This window comes from Eschrichtius robustus, chromosome 20 (genome assembly GCF_028021215.1).
Source record: "Eschrichtius robustus isolate mEscRob2 chromosome 20, mEscRob2.pri, whole genome shotgun sequence".
NCBI classification, from domain to species: Eukaryota; Metazoa; Chordata; class Mammalia; order Artiodactyla; family Eschrichtiidae; genus Eschrichtius; species Eschrichtius robustus.
In genome coordinates, this window is record NC_090843.1 from 13777177 (window position 1) to 13793296 (window position 16120).

General features: G+C 44.4%; 1 protein-coding gene across 1 annotated transcript in view; it reads left to right on the top strand.

Annotated features, from left to right (window-relative positions):
* The window catches only part of PITPNC1 (phosphatidylinositol transfer protein cytoplasmic 1), a 257536-nt gene that overhangs the window by 117216 nt on the left and 124200 nt on the right, over positions 1 to 16120 (top strand). Inside the window, exon 2 of the mRNA XM_068530749.1 lies at positions 10576 to 10724. Within this exon, the coding sequence (XP_068386850.1) occupies positions 10576 to 10724 (149 nt within the window). The remainder of the gene's footprint in view (positions 1 to 10575; positions 10725 to 16120) is intronic.

The window sequence follows — 16120 nt, forward strand, 5'->3', positions numbered from 1 at the left end:
TTCTGCTTTGTAGTAAACACAAGAGCCTTGATTGCTTTCTAAAAGTCAGCCCTGTTACCAAACCTCTCCATTTACTTGAGTTGCAGTTGGTTTCACATTTCTTGGCAAATGGTCCAATGGCTTTTATGTCAGCCTCAAGTTCCTTCAGCTCACAGCCTTGTGTCTTCGAGGTGGAACTCAGGAAACCCTCCTCTTCGCCGGAGACCAGGTCGACCTTGTTCATCTCTCTGCCTCCAGTATCTACAGAGCCTGATGTACTCTGTTTGTTCAGTGCATGAACGAGAAGGGACCAAGAGTGTCCCCCAGCCAACATCTGGAGAAATCCCATGTTCTGCCTCAAGGGCCAACTACCCTTGTAGTTTTGAACTGAGTTCTGGCAGTTCCTGTCTTTGCTCTCTTTGTGGTTTTTCATGCTGCTCTCTAATGGCTAACGTGTTCAGCTTCTCATTTATCAGTACCAGGGGATGACACCTCTTGCCTGAGCCGATGCTTATAAAGTAGCCTCTACTCACTGCGTGTTATCATTTTGCCTTTTCAATTTGTGCATCAAATGAGTTCTCAGGGCTAGAATACCACCCCCAAGGATGAGTCAGTGTTGGAAGGAGCAGTTAAGATGTGCTCTCTTGGGACTTCCCTGGTGGCACAGTGGTTAAGAATCCACCTGCCAGTGCAGGGGACACGGGTTCGAGCCATGGTCCGGGAAGATCCCACGTGCTGCGGAGCAGCTGAGCCCGTGCTCCGCGACAAGAGAAGCCACCGCAGTGAGAAGCCCACGCACCACAACGAAGAGTAGCCCCCGCTCGCCGCAACTAGAGAAAGCCTGGTGCAGCAACGAAGACCCAACACAGCCAAAAATTAAATAAATAAATAAACTTATTTTTTTTAAATGTGCACTCTTACTTTTCATGTACTATACCCTCCCGTACTCCGTCAAGTGGATTATGCTGCTGGACGGCTGAGTGTACTAGAAACAATTTGCGGTTTTGTACAGTCACAGGCGTAGAGTTCTGCTTGCACCAGCACGAAGCATACCCTGAGCCCTTCCCTTGGCATGGAGTTGCTCTATTTCTATTCAGTTTAGTCCAAAAGTTAGAATGGGTTAAGCACCAGCCTACAATGCTGTTTATATTAGTTTGTCACAGAAGGTGGATTTTTGAATTAAATGTCAATAACCCAGCTCCTTCTTAAATCTTTTTATCGGCTTTTTCATTCCTGCACCCTGGCATTATGACACAGTATTACGTAATAAACAAGGCACCTCTGACAGCTGCTTATAAAGATCCGGGAGAAAAGATAAATATGTGATGATGCACTGATATCCTGAAATATGAGCTGCAGGTTTGTATTTTCTTTGTGGGATCGGATATTGGTTTTCGTGCTTTATTGACCTGGCAGGGAGAGAGCTGACGAAACACCAAGGAACTTTACACCTTTTTTTTTTTAAACCTCACTTGTCTACATGGAGAAATCTGGACATTTGAATCGCAGAGCCAGAAAGACTGGTGGCGCGAACCAGTCACGTCTTTGCAGAACCCAAATCAGATCCAGCCCTTGGAGGTAAAAATACACACCATACCTTCCCAACGGAATAAAGGAAATGGAATTGGGCTTGTTGTAGAGTTGCTCCCAGGCAAATGGAGGGGCTGGGCTGTGAACTCTGACAGTCCTGTTCAATAAGGAGCTGGGGTTCTCAGTGACCCTCGTTAAGGTTGGCGGGATCAGGATGCATTTGTATTCGGTTAATCACTCTTTCCCTTCTGTCAGGGTGTTTGTCTGTAACACTGTCACAGTCAGCACCGTGTTGCTTGGGAACGTCAGCAACAGGAATCCTCCAGATTGCTAATGTCAAAGACATTTAAGTTTAGGGCAGAGCGAGCCGGGCATCTCCCCCGGCATGGCAGGCATCGGGCGTCTCATGCAACATGTCTCTGGGGGAAGTCATTTTATAGTTCTGTCCCCTTGGCTCAACACCTTCAAATAAGCTTCCAAACCAAAGATCCATCAAATGTAAAAGTCCCTGTCCTAAAAAAAGCTTTTTCATAATCATAAAAATAGAATCACTGATAGATGGCCACCTTGAGGCGTGAAGTAAGTAGGCAACAAGGGAAAATGACATGTTCCAGGTTTTTTAAAGAATTGTGATGAAATATACATCACATAAAGTTTACCGTTCTAACCTTTTTTTTTTTTTTCCCTTGGTTCAATTTTCTTTTTTTTTTTTAAAGACTTCTATTTGGAGCTGTTTTTTGTTTTTTTTAAAAATGGGATTTATTTATTTATTTGTTTGTTTGTTTGTTTGTTTATTTATTTTTGGCTGTGTTGGGTCTTCGCTTCTGTGCTAGGGCTCTCCCCAGCTGCGGCAAGTGGGGGCCACTCCTCATCGCGGTGCGCGGGCCTCTCACCATCGCGGCCTCTCCCGTTGCGGAGCACAGGCTCCAGACGCGCAGGCTCAGCAATTGCGGCTCACGGGCCCAGTTGCTCCACGGCATGTGGGATCTTCCCAGACCAGGGCCCGAACCCGTGTCCCCTGCATTGGCAGGCAGACTCTCAACCACTGCACCACCAGGGAAGCCCGTTCTAATCATTTTTAAGTGTACAGTTCAGTGGCATTGAGTGCATTCCCATTGTTTTGCAAATATCAACACCATCCATCCATCCCCAGAACTTTTTCATCATCCCACACAGAAACTCTGTCCTATTAAGCGTTAACTCCCCACCCCTGCTGGCAACCACCATTCTACTTTCTGTCTCTGTGAATTTGACTGCCCTAGGGACATCATATAAGTGGATGTTCCCAAGTTTTTTATAATGTTTTGGGAAGTGTTTGATCTGACTACCATCTAATACAATTTTTGCAGAAGGAAATGATGGTCTTGGGCTGATGGTCATGTTTTCCCCGATTTTTGCATCGTAGGGGTGTGTATGGCAGATGCCTTGTTCTCTTAGCCTGTATAGAACTGTAGCAAAATGGAAACAACTGAAACAGATCTTCACCTTCCAGTCAGATGTGTTGCCAAACAGAAGGAGCCATAGCTACAGCGTACAGTTTTACATTTTATAAAGCATATTAATTTGTAAGTTTTTTTTCTCATTTGATTCTCACCATGTCCCATGAGGTGTTTTCTTAGTCCCATTTTAATGATAAGAAACTGTGGCTCAGTTAAGCAAATTGTCTAGGGTTACAAAACTCATCAAAGGCAGAATCAGGACTTTGGCTGCAGGTTTTCAATTTTAAAACTGCAGTGCTTTCCATCATAGCACACAGTGAACAATTATCACCCCTCTGGAGGTCCAGGTAATGCCGGTCCTCAGAAAGGGAGAGCTTCTCCAAGTGCATCCCTTATCACCAGTGCTCTACCTCGCTAGCTTGGAAACACATGGAAACCCTTGACCTGACCAGCCAGCCAGCCTCTGAAGTCTTGGTATGGATTGATGGCCTGACTCTCCATCCCTGATGGTCAAGTTTAGGGCGTAGACCAGCACCATCCAATAGAAATATGTGAGCCACAAATGCAAACCACATATGTAAAGAAACAGGTGAAGTTATTTTTAAGAATATATTTTAGTTAACCCTGTATCTCTTAAAATACTATCATTTCCATATGCAATCAATTTAAAAATTATTAATGAGCTTTACTTTTGTTGTTGTTGTTACTAAGTTTTTTGCTGTTGTTACTAAGTGTGCATTTTACACTTATAAGCAATCTCAAGCCAGATGCTAAAACTTCATCAGAGGTACCTGATGTGAATTGAGATTTCATAAAAATTTTCAGTTTAAACAGTAGATTTATGTCTACTGAGTGGTGTGTCTCACACATATGTAAAAGTTTTCTTAGAGCTGAATCGAGTATCAGTTTTAAAGTTTAAGTTAATTAAAAGGAAAGAAAATTTTAAATTCAGTCCCTCCATTGCACAGGCCCCATTTCCAATGCTCATAAGCTACATATGGCGAGTGGCCATCATCCCGGACAGCGCTGGTTAGTGCTGGACCCAGTAGCACTGCACTAGACAGGGGTCAGCGACCTTTTTCTGTAAAAGGCCAGATAGTAAATATTTTCAGCTCTTTGAACCACACGGTATCTGCTGTGGTATCGTGAGAGCAGTCACAGAATGAATGAGTACGGCTGTGTTCCAATAAAACTTTATTTTAAAAACACAGGCACCAGGCCACATAGTTTGCCGACTGCTGGACCAGAGCATTTGTCCCACTGCCTCAGCTGTGCTGTGAGATTCTAGAAAACAGCTGGCTCTAGCCTCTAGTTTTCTGATATGAGATTGTTAAAATCTGGCCTCATCACATCCCCTTCCCTGAGTGGAATTACAATTTTGGCACCACTTGGCGTGAAGACCGCAATGCACTGGAGTCCTGGGTGATGTTTTATCTTTCAGGCACTCTCTTCAGGGGGCTCCTTGGGCATCATGAGGCAATTGCTCCACTGTGCTTTGAGGTCCGTGTATTGAGAGTAGAGAAGACTGGGGGAAAAAAGCCAAGAAAAGCATTAAGCGTGATGTGAATAATGTGGGAAACTCCCAGGAATGCCACCTTGTATCACCCTCTGCTCTTTCCTCTCTCCACACAGCCAGAGTGAGAGAGGCAGGAATCACGCACATTTCAAAGATGGAAACATACATGATATCAGGTTAAGTCAGAGGGACAGGTATTTCTCCGTGGTTGTCATATTGTGTGGTATCCGTCTGTTTTGATGGTAGAAGTGGAAATAGTTGTAAATTCTGATTCCCGATCTGGGGCCTTGAAGTCCTGAGTCATAACATCAGGGAATAACTCCATCCAGGCTGAGTAATGTTTATTGCAAAAGAGTGGTTCCCACCTTTCACATCATGATGTTTGAAAACGGTATTGGGACTAATGAAGGACGAGAAAGGGGGCAGGAAGGGAGGGATTGGAAGAAAGATGACACCCCCACATTCACATGCACATTGAGTGCATGTGAATGCACTCAATGCCACTGAACTGTACACTTAAAAATGGTTAGAATGGTTCTTTAGGGAGGGGAATATGGGAGCCTGGCCTTGCAGAGATCTCTGAAGCTCAGCAATTGGGGAAGGGGCAGTTAAGTGAAAGCTTAGGGTTCTACTGAACCTAAAACTTTGGGTCCAGTACTTCTAACGGCAAGGATGCTATTTAGGTGTTGGTGATGGTCAGTTAATAATCCTTTACCATAATCAGGAGTTTTGACTTGGGGTCACCTTTTCTAAAAATCAAGGTTTGAGGTGAACTGTGTTAAGTACCTTGGTCGTGCCCAGTCACAGAGTTTGCAAAAGTACAAAGTGATGAAACCCCTTGGCTTTTCCAGGCATGTTATGCAACTCTGCCTTCCCTCAAGTTCTGCAGCTTTATCAAACATGCAGCGCTGCATGCAAATGGGAAAGCTCTGCATCCCCATGATTTTTTTTTTGGACTACAGAGAGAATTATTTGGGGTAGCTGTTCTGATGATGGCTCTCGTGGAGGCTCAGCCCTGCAGCGCAGAGCTGTCTCCAATCGTGATTGCCTGTAATGATGATTACCCCAAACTCTGGAATTATAACAATAGATTTTACAAAGTTAGAGCATAATTCCTCCGCCATTCCATATGTGTGCACAGTTTAAACAACTTTGATCTTTCAAATGATACCAGACTTTTGTTCCTCATCTTCTGAAATAGCAAAGTTCAAGGGCAGTGGCTCTGAACCATCCCTCTTTGTTCATCATAATGAGATCTAGGTTTGTTAAAGCAGTTCACCTGTTAGAGAAATAAGGGCTGAAGCTGAGTGGAGAAGAAAGAGTACAACCTATGGTCTTCAAACCCCAGCTCTGCCACCTAGAAGCCACGTGGCAGGAGGAAGTCTCTAGCCTCTCGGAGACTCAGCTTCCTCATCTGTAAATATGTACCTGTCTGAATCATTGTGAGTCTAAGAAATGAATATAAAGCACCTAATTGGTGCCTCACACTGATAGGCAATCAGTTAAGCTTTACTCTATCACCACCACCATCATCATTATCAATTCTGTTATCGATTCTCTGGCTTCAATGTCTTCAGAATCCTTCTGAGTCTATGGATTTCGCAGCCTTCATTTCACATACAAGTTTGTTTGGAGTTGGTGATCTGTGATGTAGTATTCTCACTAAATTAGTGATGGAGCTTTGCAAGAATTCAGTGTTAAAGAGGAAAGAATAAACAAGTCCCCTAAAGATGGAACCTTTTGGTCTTGGCACCGTCTGGTACTGAGCAAGTACTAATGGAGGCCTTCCCCACTCTCTGCCGCAGTGGTTCTCAGCTTTTAGCGTGTATTTGGGTAAGATCCCCAACTTCCCTGTACCTCAGAGTGTGAATGTAAGAGGGCTGGAATGGCCCAGGATTCAGCATTTTTAGGAGTATCTCTGGTGATTTTGAGACATGGTTGAAGGACTCTCTGTCCTGCCCTGTCCGCTCTAATTGAGAAACTTCTGGATGCATATGTCTTTGAGTCAGTTTGTGGTTTAAAACCTCTGCTTCTGGATGGCCCAGCTCAGATGGCCACAACCCGGAGAACAGGCCTGATTTGCTTGAGAGTGAAAAAAGTGACAGCTGCAGGGCCCTTGACCACCTCGGTGTCTGGGCTTGAGTGTCCCGCCACCTCCAGCAATGTCACCCACGTTACTGCATCCAGCGTCTGTCGGTCGCCCACAGACTGACGCTATCTTAGTGAGCTAATGCTGGTGTCTGCCCTGCAATGGCTCTTTCAGGAGCCACCAGAATGATCAATGAGGCTGGGCAGCGAGGCCCTCCTCTGGCTGGCGGTGAATCAGCCTCTGGCTGCCTCGGCCCTTTCCTTTCAACAGGGCAGGAAGCAATCGAGCTGAGCGCAGCCAGGCTGACTCACGTCTGGCTAATGGCTTTTCTGTGTCATGCATCACCCTTGGTCCCATACATTTTCATGCGTGAGTGAGTTGGAGCTCCTGGAGATGGTCCAGGGATAGGCATCCCTTCTGTCAAGTCCCCCCACCCCCGACTAAAGCCCTTGACAGCATTTTGGCTTAGGGGTATCTGCTTCAGAAGTGGGGTCAACACTTTTTTTTTTAAAAATTGAGGTTTTCAACTAAAGAAAAATGCACAACCTAAAAGATGCAAGTTAAGTTGTATTTGGGGAGCTTAACTGAGGACTAGAGCTCTGAGAAACTACTCCAAAGAAGTAAAGGAGGAGCCAGAATATATAGGAGTATTTTTTTGTTTTTCTTTATAAATTTATTTTTTTAAATTTATTTATTATTTTTGGCTGTGTAGGGTCTTCATTGCTGCACGCGGGCTTTCTCTAGTTGCGGTGAGCGGGGGCTACTCTTCGTTGCAGTGCGCGGGCTTCTCACTGCGGTGGCTTCTCTTGTTGCAGAGCACAGGCTCTAGAGCACGTGGGCTTCAGTAGATGCAGCGCATGGGCTCAGTAGTTGTGGCGCTCGGGCTTAGTTGCTCCACGGCATGTGGGATCTTCCTGGACCAGGGCTCGAACCCTTGTACCCTGCATTGGCAGGCGGATTCTTAACCACTGTGCCACCAGGGAAAGCCTGGAGTTTTTTTTATGTGTGGGAAGATGCAAGAGTCTGGGCTTATTGAAATGATTCCTTAGATATACATCTTAACTATCTAGGGCCAGTATCCAAAGCACAGAATGTTACATTTTTTTCTCCATCCTGAATTCCCCTCAGGGCACGCCATTGGGGCTGGGGGGGGGGGCGGCGAGTTGTGTGGCTACAGTGGCTAATGGCTTGATGACCGGCAAACATTCACTGTTTACTGGAATGGCGGCAGCATTCCCTTTCCACAAGGTGCAAATCACATAACACAAAATTAACCATTTTAAAGTCAATTCAGCAGCGTCTAGTACATTCACAATATTGTGCAACCACCACCTCTGTCCAGATCCAGAACACTTTCATCACCCCAAAAGGAAGCCCCGTACCCATTGTATGGGTTTGCTCGGGCTGCCATAGCAAAGCACCACGGAATGGGTGGCTTAACCAACCAGAGTTGTAAGGGCTCACAGTTGTGAATGGTGGAAGTCAAAGATCAAGTGTCAGCAGGCAGGGCTGGTTCCTTCTGAAGGCTGGGAGGGAAGGATCTGTTCCAGGTCAGTCCTTGGCTGGTAGATGGCCATCTTCTTGCATCGCTTCATCTCGTATTCTTCCTATGAGTGTCTCTATGTCCAACTTGCCCCTTTGTGTAAGGAAACCAGTCCTATTGGACTAGTGCCCATCCTAATGACCTCATTTTAATTTGATTACCTCTGTAAGGACCCTATCTCCAAATAAGGTCACATTCTGAGGTACTGGGACTTCAACATATGGATTTTGGGAAAACACAATTCAACTGGTAACACACATTAAGCAGTATCAGTATCAGTACTTCCTTCCTTTTTATGGCACAGTAATATTCCATTGTAAGTAAACACGTATTTTTTTGAACTCCAAGTACAAAGCAACTGCCAGTGAAATCTCCACCCCCTGGGCAGCTGGACATGCCGTTCCAGGCTTGTGTGCCCATCCGTATAAGGTAGAGTGTTGATCTCACATATCTCCAATCTGTAAACTTTTTCTCACTGTCTTCCTCCTTGAAACAGTATTAGTCTTTATGAGCAAAGGGAAGAGGGGAAACCAAGGCAAGTTTCTTTTTTTTTTTTTTTTTTTTGTTAAGTTATTTATTCATTTTATTTTTGGCTGCGTTGGGTCTTCGTTGCTGCACGCGGGCGTTCTCTAGTTGTGGCGAGTGGGGGCTACTCTTCGTTGCGGTGCGCGGGCTTCTCATTGCGGGGGCTTCTCTTGTTGCGGAGCACAGGCTCTAGGCACGTTGGCTTCAGTTGTGGTGTGCAGGCTCAGTAGTTGTGGGTCGCGAGCACTAGAGCACAGGCTCGGTAGTTGTGGCACACGGGCTTGGTTGCTCCGCAGCGTGTGGGATCTTCCCGGACCAGGGATTGAACCCGTGTCCTCGCATCGTCAGGCGTATTCTTAACCACTGCGCCACCAGGGAAGTCCCAAGGCAAGTTTCTGATCCCAAAATTTGTTTAAAAATAAATTTTATCTTTGATTTTCCTCTCTCCTCTCCCTGCTCTTATCCTCAGCACACACACACAGTTACATTAAAAGCATTTTAAATGCAGACCCTTCTGGGGGAGAGGCGTGGCACAGACCAGAAGCACTGCCCTTTGAGAAGAGCCAGAAGGCTGCTGTTCCCATTGTCATGGTTACTGGGCCTGGTCCCTCAGGCTGGCCTCACACCAGAGCCTTTCCCATTCTCTTCGCACTCCCCTCCCGGCACCTGCCTCAGAATGGAAGAGGGACCTTTGGACGTGTGTGTCCTCTCAGCTTTGGAACTGACTGCACTGTTGACTTGTACATTATACACGCCCCCTTAATTTAAAATCTATTTCTCTCTCTTATGCACATAGACAGGGGACCTGCATACCTGCTGGCCTGGGCTCTTTGGGAATAACCTGGAGCCCTCATTAGCCTGCTACAGACTCAGGCCCCTTCCCCCCATCCCTCGGGCCTTGATGATGCTGACACTGTGTCTTGTTTCACACCGTATCTGTGGAAGGACCACAGCAGTGTCTCATCGCCCTGCCTGCTGATTCTGAGCAGATGTCCTCGGTGCAAAAGTCATTTGACTCCCTCCTTCCTCTCTCTCTTCTTTTCCCCTCCGTCAAATTAGTTTTGTCACTTTGGAAGTTCACTGGGTGAAGAGATGCCTGCTAGCCCCAGGGTTTTCAGAGAGGCAAGAAAGAGAATGGAACGGCTCAAAGATACAGGCGGCACGGAAAGTGTTCACATTAGACGTTATTCCATTTTATCAATTTCGTGTAAGCACATGTAACTTCCGGCATCTCAGCCTGCAAGGCCCCGCACTAAGGCCCTAGGACTTAAAGATACTGTAGATTTTCCTCCTTGTGGACCAGCCTAAAGGTGGGTCCACAGTTTCCACTCATAGTGGGGCCTGGGCATCTGGAGGTTTTTTTTTAAAGCTTCCAGGTGACTCTAACGTCCAGCCACCTTTGAGAACCACCATTCTGTGGGACAGAGGCCTCCAGGAGAGTTGAACACTTTGAGAGAGGCGATGGGAGAGACAGGTGAAATCTAATCCTCGTGTGCCCAGCAATGCAGTTAATCAGGCAGAAAGAAGGGACAGAAATCACAAACCTTAGCCTGTCTGAGCCTGTCTTGAGCCAAGCAGAATAGGACTTCAGCGCCACTTAACCCTGTAGGGCCAGAGTGGAAAGGGAGACTCCGGCGTGCCCACCTCCCGGCCGCTACCCATGGGTTGGTTGATCGGCTGCCAAACCTTGAAGACCATCGGCCACACCGGCAAGCATCTGCCGAGGTGATGCAGAATGTTCACAGGAACAGGCCGTTTCTGCATTCTACTCACAGCTCGTTCTCCACCTTCTTCCTGAGGAAGAGTAACATCAGGCCCACGTGCCTGCTTTTCTTTTCTCAACAGGAAGTGCCGATGCTCTGAGTTGCTTGCGGCGCAGCGGCGGTGGTGGTGCGGGGGCAGTTTTCGGAGGCGAGCGATGGGTCTGACCCCTCTGTGTCTGTGTGTTTTGTAGTACAAAATCGGACAGCTGTACATGATCAGCAAGCACAGCCACGAACAGAGCGACCGAGGAGAAGGGGTGGAGGTCGTCCAGAACGAGCCCTTCGAGGACCCTCACCATGGGAACGGGCAGTTCACGGAGAAACGCGTGTATCTCAACAGGTAAGTCCTGGCAGCCGGTGCTCCGCCTCCGGGCGCCCACCCTGCCCAGGGGCTCCCACCCAGCCCCACTGCAAGACCGAGGTAGAGGCTGTGACTGTCTGGCATAAAAAGGTGACTTGGAAAGTCTTTACATCCGCCCTCCAAAACTGCCAGTCTAGTTGCTGCCACAAACAGAAACCCCTGCGTTCTGCAAAATAGTCCTCAAGCGCATTTTCATCAGGAGGAGCTTTCCTCTTACCTCTCCCAACCCTTCCACGACATGTTAAGCTGAAATCTGATCTTAAGAATTAAAGGACTTTGTCTTCACCCTTGGTCCCGGGTTAGCAGAAGGAAAGAGGCAGCTTTGCCTGTAAGTTGTAGAAAAGTAAGTGCTGAATGTGGCCGTGTGCTGTTGGGGTCTTGACTCGGTAAGATTTCCACTTCCTGCCGAGTGACCTGCGGACTCGGGTGTCCGCAAAGGGAGATGACAAAACCACCGGTCACCTGTGACCAAAGTGATATGGAGTACTCGGGTGGTTTCTGTTTCTCAAGTGGACCCATCCTTCCCAAGGTAAAGGTTGTCATCTCTCCTCTGAAAGGGTAAAGATTCGAGGATCATCAACCAGCGCTGATCAGGGCTGCCATTTCTGTTTTGCAAAATACATTCTTTAATCTCTTCTGTTTTCTTATCACTAATGACATAATTGATTGTTGGGGCTTGTCTGATCTTCTCCCAACCTTACACCCCCCTCCAGGTCACTTTCTTCCTTTCACTTTTCTGGGTCAGAACATTTGTAGTCACGTGCCATATTTTCTCAAAAGTAACTGTCTATGTCAGTGAACCAGCATATGACCATCGTGGTCTTTGCTATCATCTCCATGAATACTCTTTACCACCATCTATGGCCTCTCCTATTGGCCATTTCTCATTCAGAAAGCACTTCCAGCATAATAGCTGGACTGTGTCCCCAGTTTAAGCACTGACACTTGTGAATATTTCTCCATGCTCAGTGGCACGGTCAGGTGTTTCTGAGAGGAGCCATATTTGGATTCCCCCATTCTTGTATGACCTCTACCCTTCGACAGGCTGGAAGGGACTATTTCTTCTTGATGGGAGGGTTTGTGTTCTGTCACCAGGGTGTTTGGAAATCTCTCAGGCCAATATCCTGACACTGGGCTGATTAAACCAGCACATTTTAATCTTCCCAGGGAAGCAGTACCAGGGAATTCCTGAGTCACGATGAAATGCAAATGAGATTGATCCTGTTCATCTATCAGTAGCTGTGAATTCCCAGGATTTGGAACCAGTGCAGCCTGCAGCCAGCTGTTGATTTGCAGGAGTAGCTGAGCTCCGGGTCTAGCCTGAGGATGGCTTTCTTGCAGAGAGAGGTTTCTCAATATGCTGCTTTGGCATTCTTAGTGCAAAGGGTGTAAATCAAATATTGAGCATCGATCACCTCAGTAGAGGAAAGAGAAGTGTGGGGGGCGTGCAAGGAAATAGATACAAACCTACAGAAAATTCCATTTCTCGGCAGATGATTGCATTTTCCAAAGTAATTGCCTGGGGAATGTTCCCTGTGTACCAAATTCAAGAAATTAGAAAACCTTATAACTTTTTCCTGAAACAGAACAAGAAGTGTCCAGCTGTCTCTGTCATGTCTGTTTCCTCTATCAAAATATATGACATTTATTTTAAAGGAGAATACTAAACATTAGTAAGAGGGAAATTTGTTATAAATAGAATATCTGGACTTCCAGTAATCATAACTAAAAGGATTAATACGGACCCTCCCCCCACCCCATATGACAGACACAGGATGAAATATAACAATATAAAGCTGAGTTCAAAGCAAAGAAAGGGAAATCCTCAGGTACTAGAAATAAAGAGGAAACTAACTGGAGTGGAAAGCAGATGAGTTAATGCTAAGTAAGCTGGGGGGTGTCAGAACTGAGTGTGGGCCCTGACATCTAGGGTCTGGGGATGTCATTCCCATAAGGGGACAGGAAGTGTGGCCTCGGTGCATGTAAATGGGGTGTTGGGACTGAGAATGGTGCAAAAAAAATCATTTTTGACAGTCAAGGGCTGAGAAAGGTTACTACTCAGAGACACAGATTGAAAGAACTACTAAAGGTTGTACTTGAAGTAAAAGGAAATTGAAACCAAGAAACAGGAGGGGGGAATCTAGAAGTAATAGTAAACAAAGAAATTGGTAAACATCTGGACAAATCTGAATGAGCATAGACTGTTTCAAATATATGAATAATTAGTAATTGGAAGTATATTTGTGGAATTTAAATAACAGACAATAATAACAGAAGATGAAAGGGTAGTAAGTATAGTAAAAAAAAAAAAAAAAAGTGCTCTAATTTGCTAATATCATCTAGGAAGAAAAAAGAGATGTTTATTAATTTTTAAAAATTTAAGGCAGGGACTTCCCTGGTGGTCCAGCGGTTAAGACTCTGTGCTCCCAATGCAGGGGGCCCGGGTTCGATACTGCATGCCATAGCTAAGAGCCTGCGTGCCACAACTAAAAGATCCCACACGCTGCAACTAAGGCCTGGCGCAGCCAAATAAATATTTTTTTTAAATTTAAGGCAAATATGTGTATTCAAAATGTAAAGGTAACCTCTAAAAGAATAGTAAAATAATATGTAACTTCCAAGAGAAAACTTGACCAATCCAATAGAAGGCAGAGGAAGAACAAAGAGAAGCCTACAAAAAGCACAGTAAATAGAAAACAAATTTTGTTTGTCAGATGATAAATCGAAATGTGTCAGTGATCACAATAATAATGTGTGTTAAACCCTAAACCTGAACCTAGCTCAACAAAGACATGGCAACACTGACAAAATCACAAGTGGCCTAAAGTTATAATGGGAGATTTTAACCTACTTGTTTAATAAACTGATAGATCGAGTAGACAAACAATTGAACAAACATAGAGAAGATGTAAATGACAGAATTACAAGCTTGATCTAGTGGACGTTAATAGACCCTGGAACCAACATGCCTTTCAAACACACATGAAAGTGTATAAAAACTGATTATACAAAGTAGGCCAGAAACCAGCCTCAAATACCAGAAAATCAATTTTGTGTAGATCCTGTTGGCTGATTAAAGAACATGACAATAAGAAATTGGTAGCAACAATAAATGAACTCCCTCATCATTTAGAAATGGAAAAATTTGTAAGTACTTCATGGGTTGAAAATGTCAGATACTTATTTTCCCAGCCACCTTTGCAGCTAGGGATGGCATGTGACCTAGTTCCAGCCAATGAGATGTGAAATTTTCCTCCCTGATTAAAAAGGGAAAGGTGTTCAAGAGAGGCATGATCTGCTTCTAAGAAAGGGGGTGGGAAATACATGGTGATGGCTGGGAAGGCAACTGATAGTGCCTACCACATGAATCTTGATAACAAAACTGAACAATAACAGTATAAAAGGGAAGCTTATAGACTGATTTCAGTTAAGAACATAGACAGGAAAATCCTATATGAAACTTTAGCAAATCAAATACCTCAAGAGTATAATAATAGTAATTCATGACTTGATCAGATTTATGACTGATTGTTAACATCAATTTGAGAATTTGACAAGATTGCTGGGTATAAAATTCATAATACAAAAATCAGTAACACTATTATAGAGCGGGAGCAATAAATGGAAAAAATAATTTTTAAAAATTCCATTTATAAGAGAAAAGGAAACCTAAAGGTACCCAGTAAAGAATCCACAAGATATACAAAATCTTTTTGGAGGAAAATATAAAACATTAGCAGAGGACATTTTAAAAAACCTAGACAAATGAGAATATTCATGGATGGGAAAAGCTGTGTAATAAAGTTGCCATCAATTCCCAAATCAATTATAAATTTAAGGCAAAACTAATTAAAATGCCAACCAGGTTATTTTTAAACAGAATTTGAGAATATAATCCTAAAATTCCTAATTACTACAGCTTTATAAGGAGTCTTAATGTCTGGTAGGGTGAGTCTCTCCTACTTACTGAACTTTTCCAGAGTTGTTCATATGAATCTTAGGATTAGAAACCCAAGTGATATGAAGAATACCGGAAGAAACCAAGGACATTTAACCTAGAAAAGCTAGACTGGGGTGTATAATGGTTTGATCAGGTGGGAGAAGGATTAAGCGTATGTATTCTAGATGACCTCAAGAGGACCAATTAGACTAAGACCAATGGGTGAGAATGCCAGGAGAAAAATTTAGGCTCAGTTTAAGGAAGAAATCTAAGTATTTGAGCCATCAGAGAGCACAGTAAGGTGACTTATAGTCAATTATGCTGCTGCTGGGGGTGTTTGAGCATAAGCAGAACACACCCTTGTCAGGCTGTCCTTGAGTAGATTCAAACATCAAGTAGGTGGTTAAAATGGACAACCTTTCAGATCCTTTTCAACCCTAATTTTCTGTGCTTAAAGTCTGTTTCAGACATTATCTCATCTCTCCTCCAGCATACATAAATGAATAACCAGTGAGGCACAGGAAAAAAAAAATACCTTTAGCTCCTTTTGCACAAATCTGAAGTAGGTCCATTATTTTATCTCAGAACCAGGGAGATTATGGTTTAGTAAGAGAGAAAGAAAGAAAAAATTGGTATGTGACATAACTATAAAATAATAAGTATTTTCGTAATCATAAAAGTAAACCAAACCTACTACTTTGTAGTTACAAACTAGAGTTAACCCACCTCAAGTTAACCCAAGTCCAGCATGCACAGGTCATGGGACTGCCATGTTGGTGAGGCTGCTTTGTAATTGTAATTCATTAAATGAGTGTGTATTGAAATTGACAATGTGTAACAAATTGCTCTGGTGTTGGAGAGAATCTCTTAATAATTAAGACATGGTTCTTGTATTCTGATCAAAGTAGGGTCCTAGGTCACCCGATTTCATTATTTCTAAGTTCATCTGTCCATCTTATGAGTGGTGTCAAGGAGGAAAAACTTTTCTTCAGTCTACTTAGTTATTGATGATTCAGGTCCTGAGAATTAAATTGAAACTGACAGATTAACAGGAGAAAAGACAAGTTTTTATTCATGTACATAGTTGAGAGCATCCAGAAAAATGTGACTTAAAGGGGTGGTTAGAATTTGGGGCTTATATACCATTTTTTTAAAAATAAATTTTTATTTATTTATTTATGGCTGCGTTGGGTCTTCGTTGCTGCGCACTGGCTTTCTCTAGTTGCGGTGAGCAGGGGCTACTCCTTGTTGCGGTGCACAGGCTTTTCACTGCGGTGGCTTCTCTTGTTGCGGAGCACGGGCTCTAGGTGCACAGGCTTCAGTAGTTGTGGCGTGTGGGCTTCAGCAGTTGTGACTCATGGGCTTAGTTGCTCCGCAGCCTATGGGATCTTCCCAGACCAGGGCCCGAACCCGTGTCCCCTGCAATGGCAGGCGG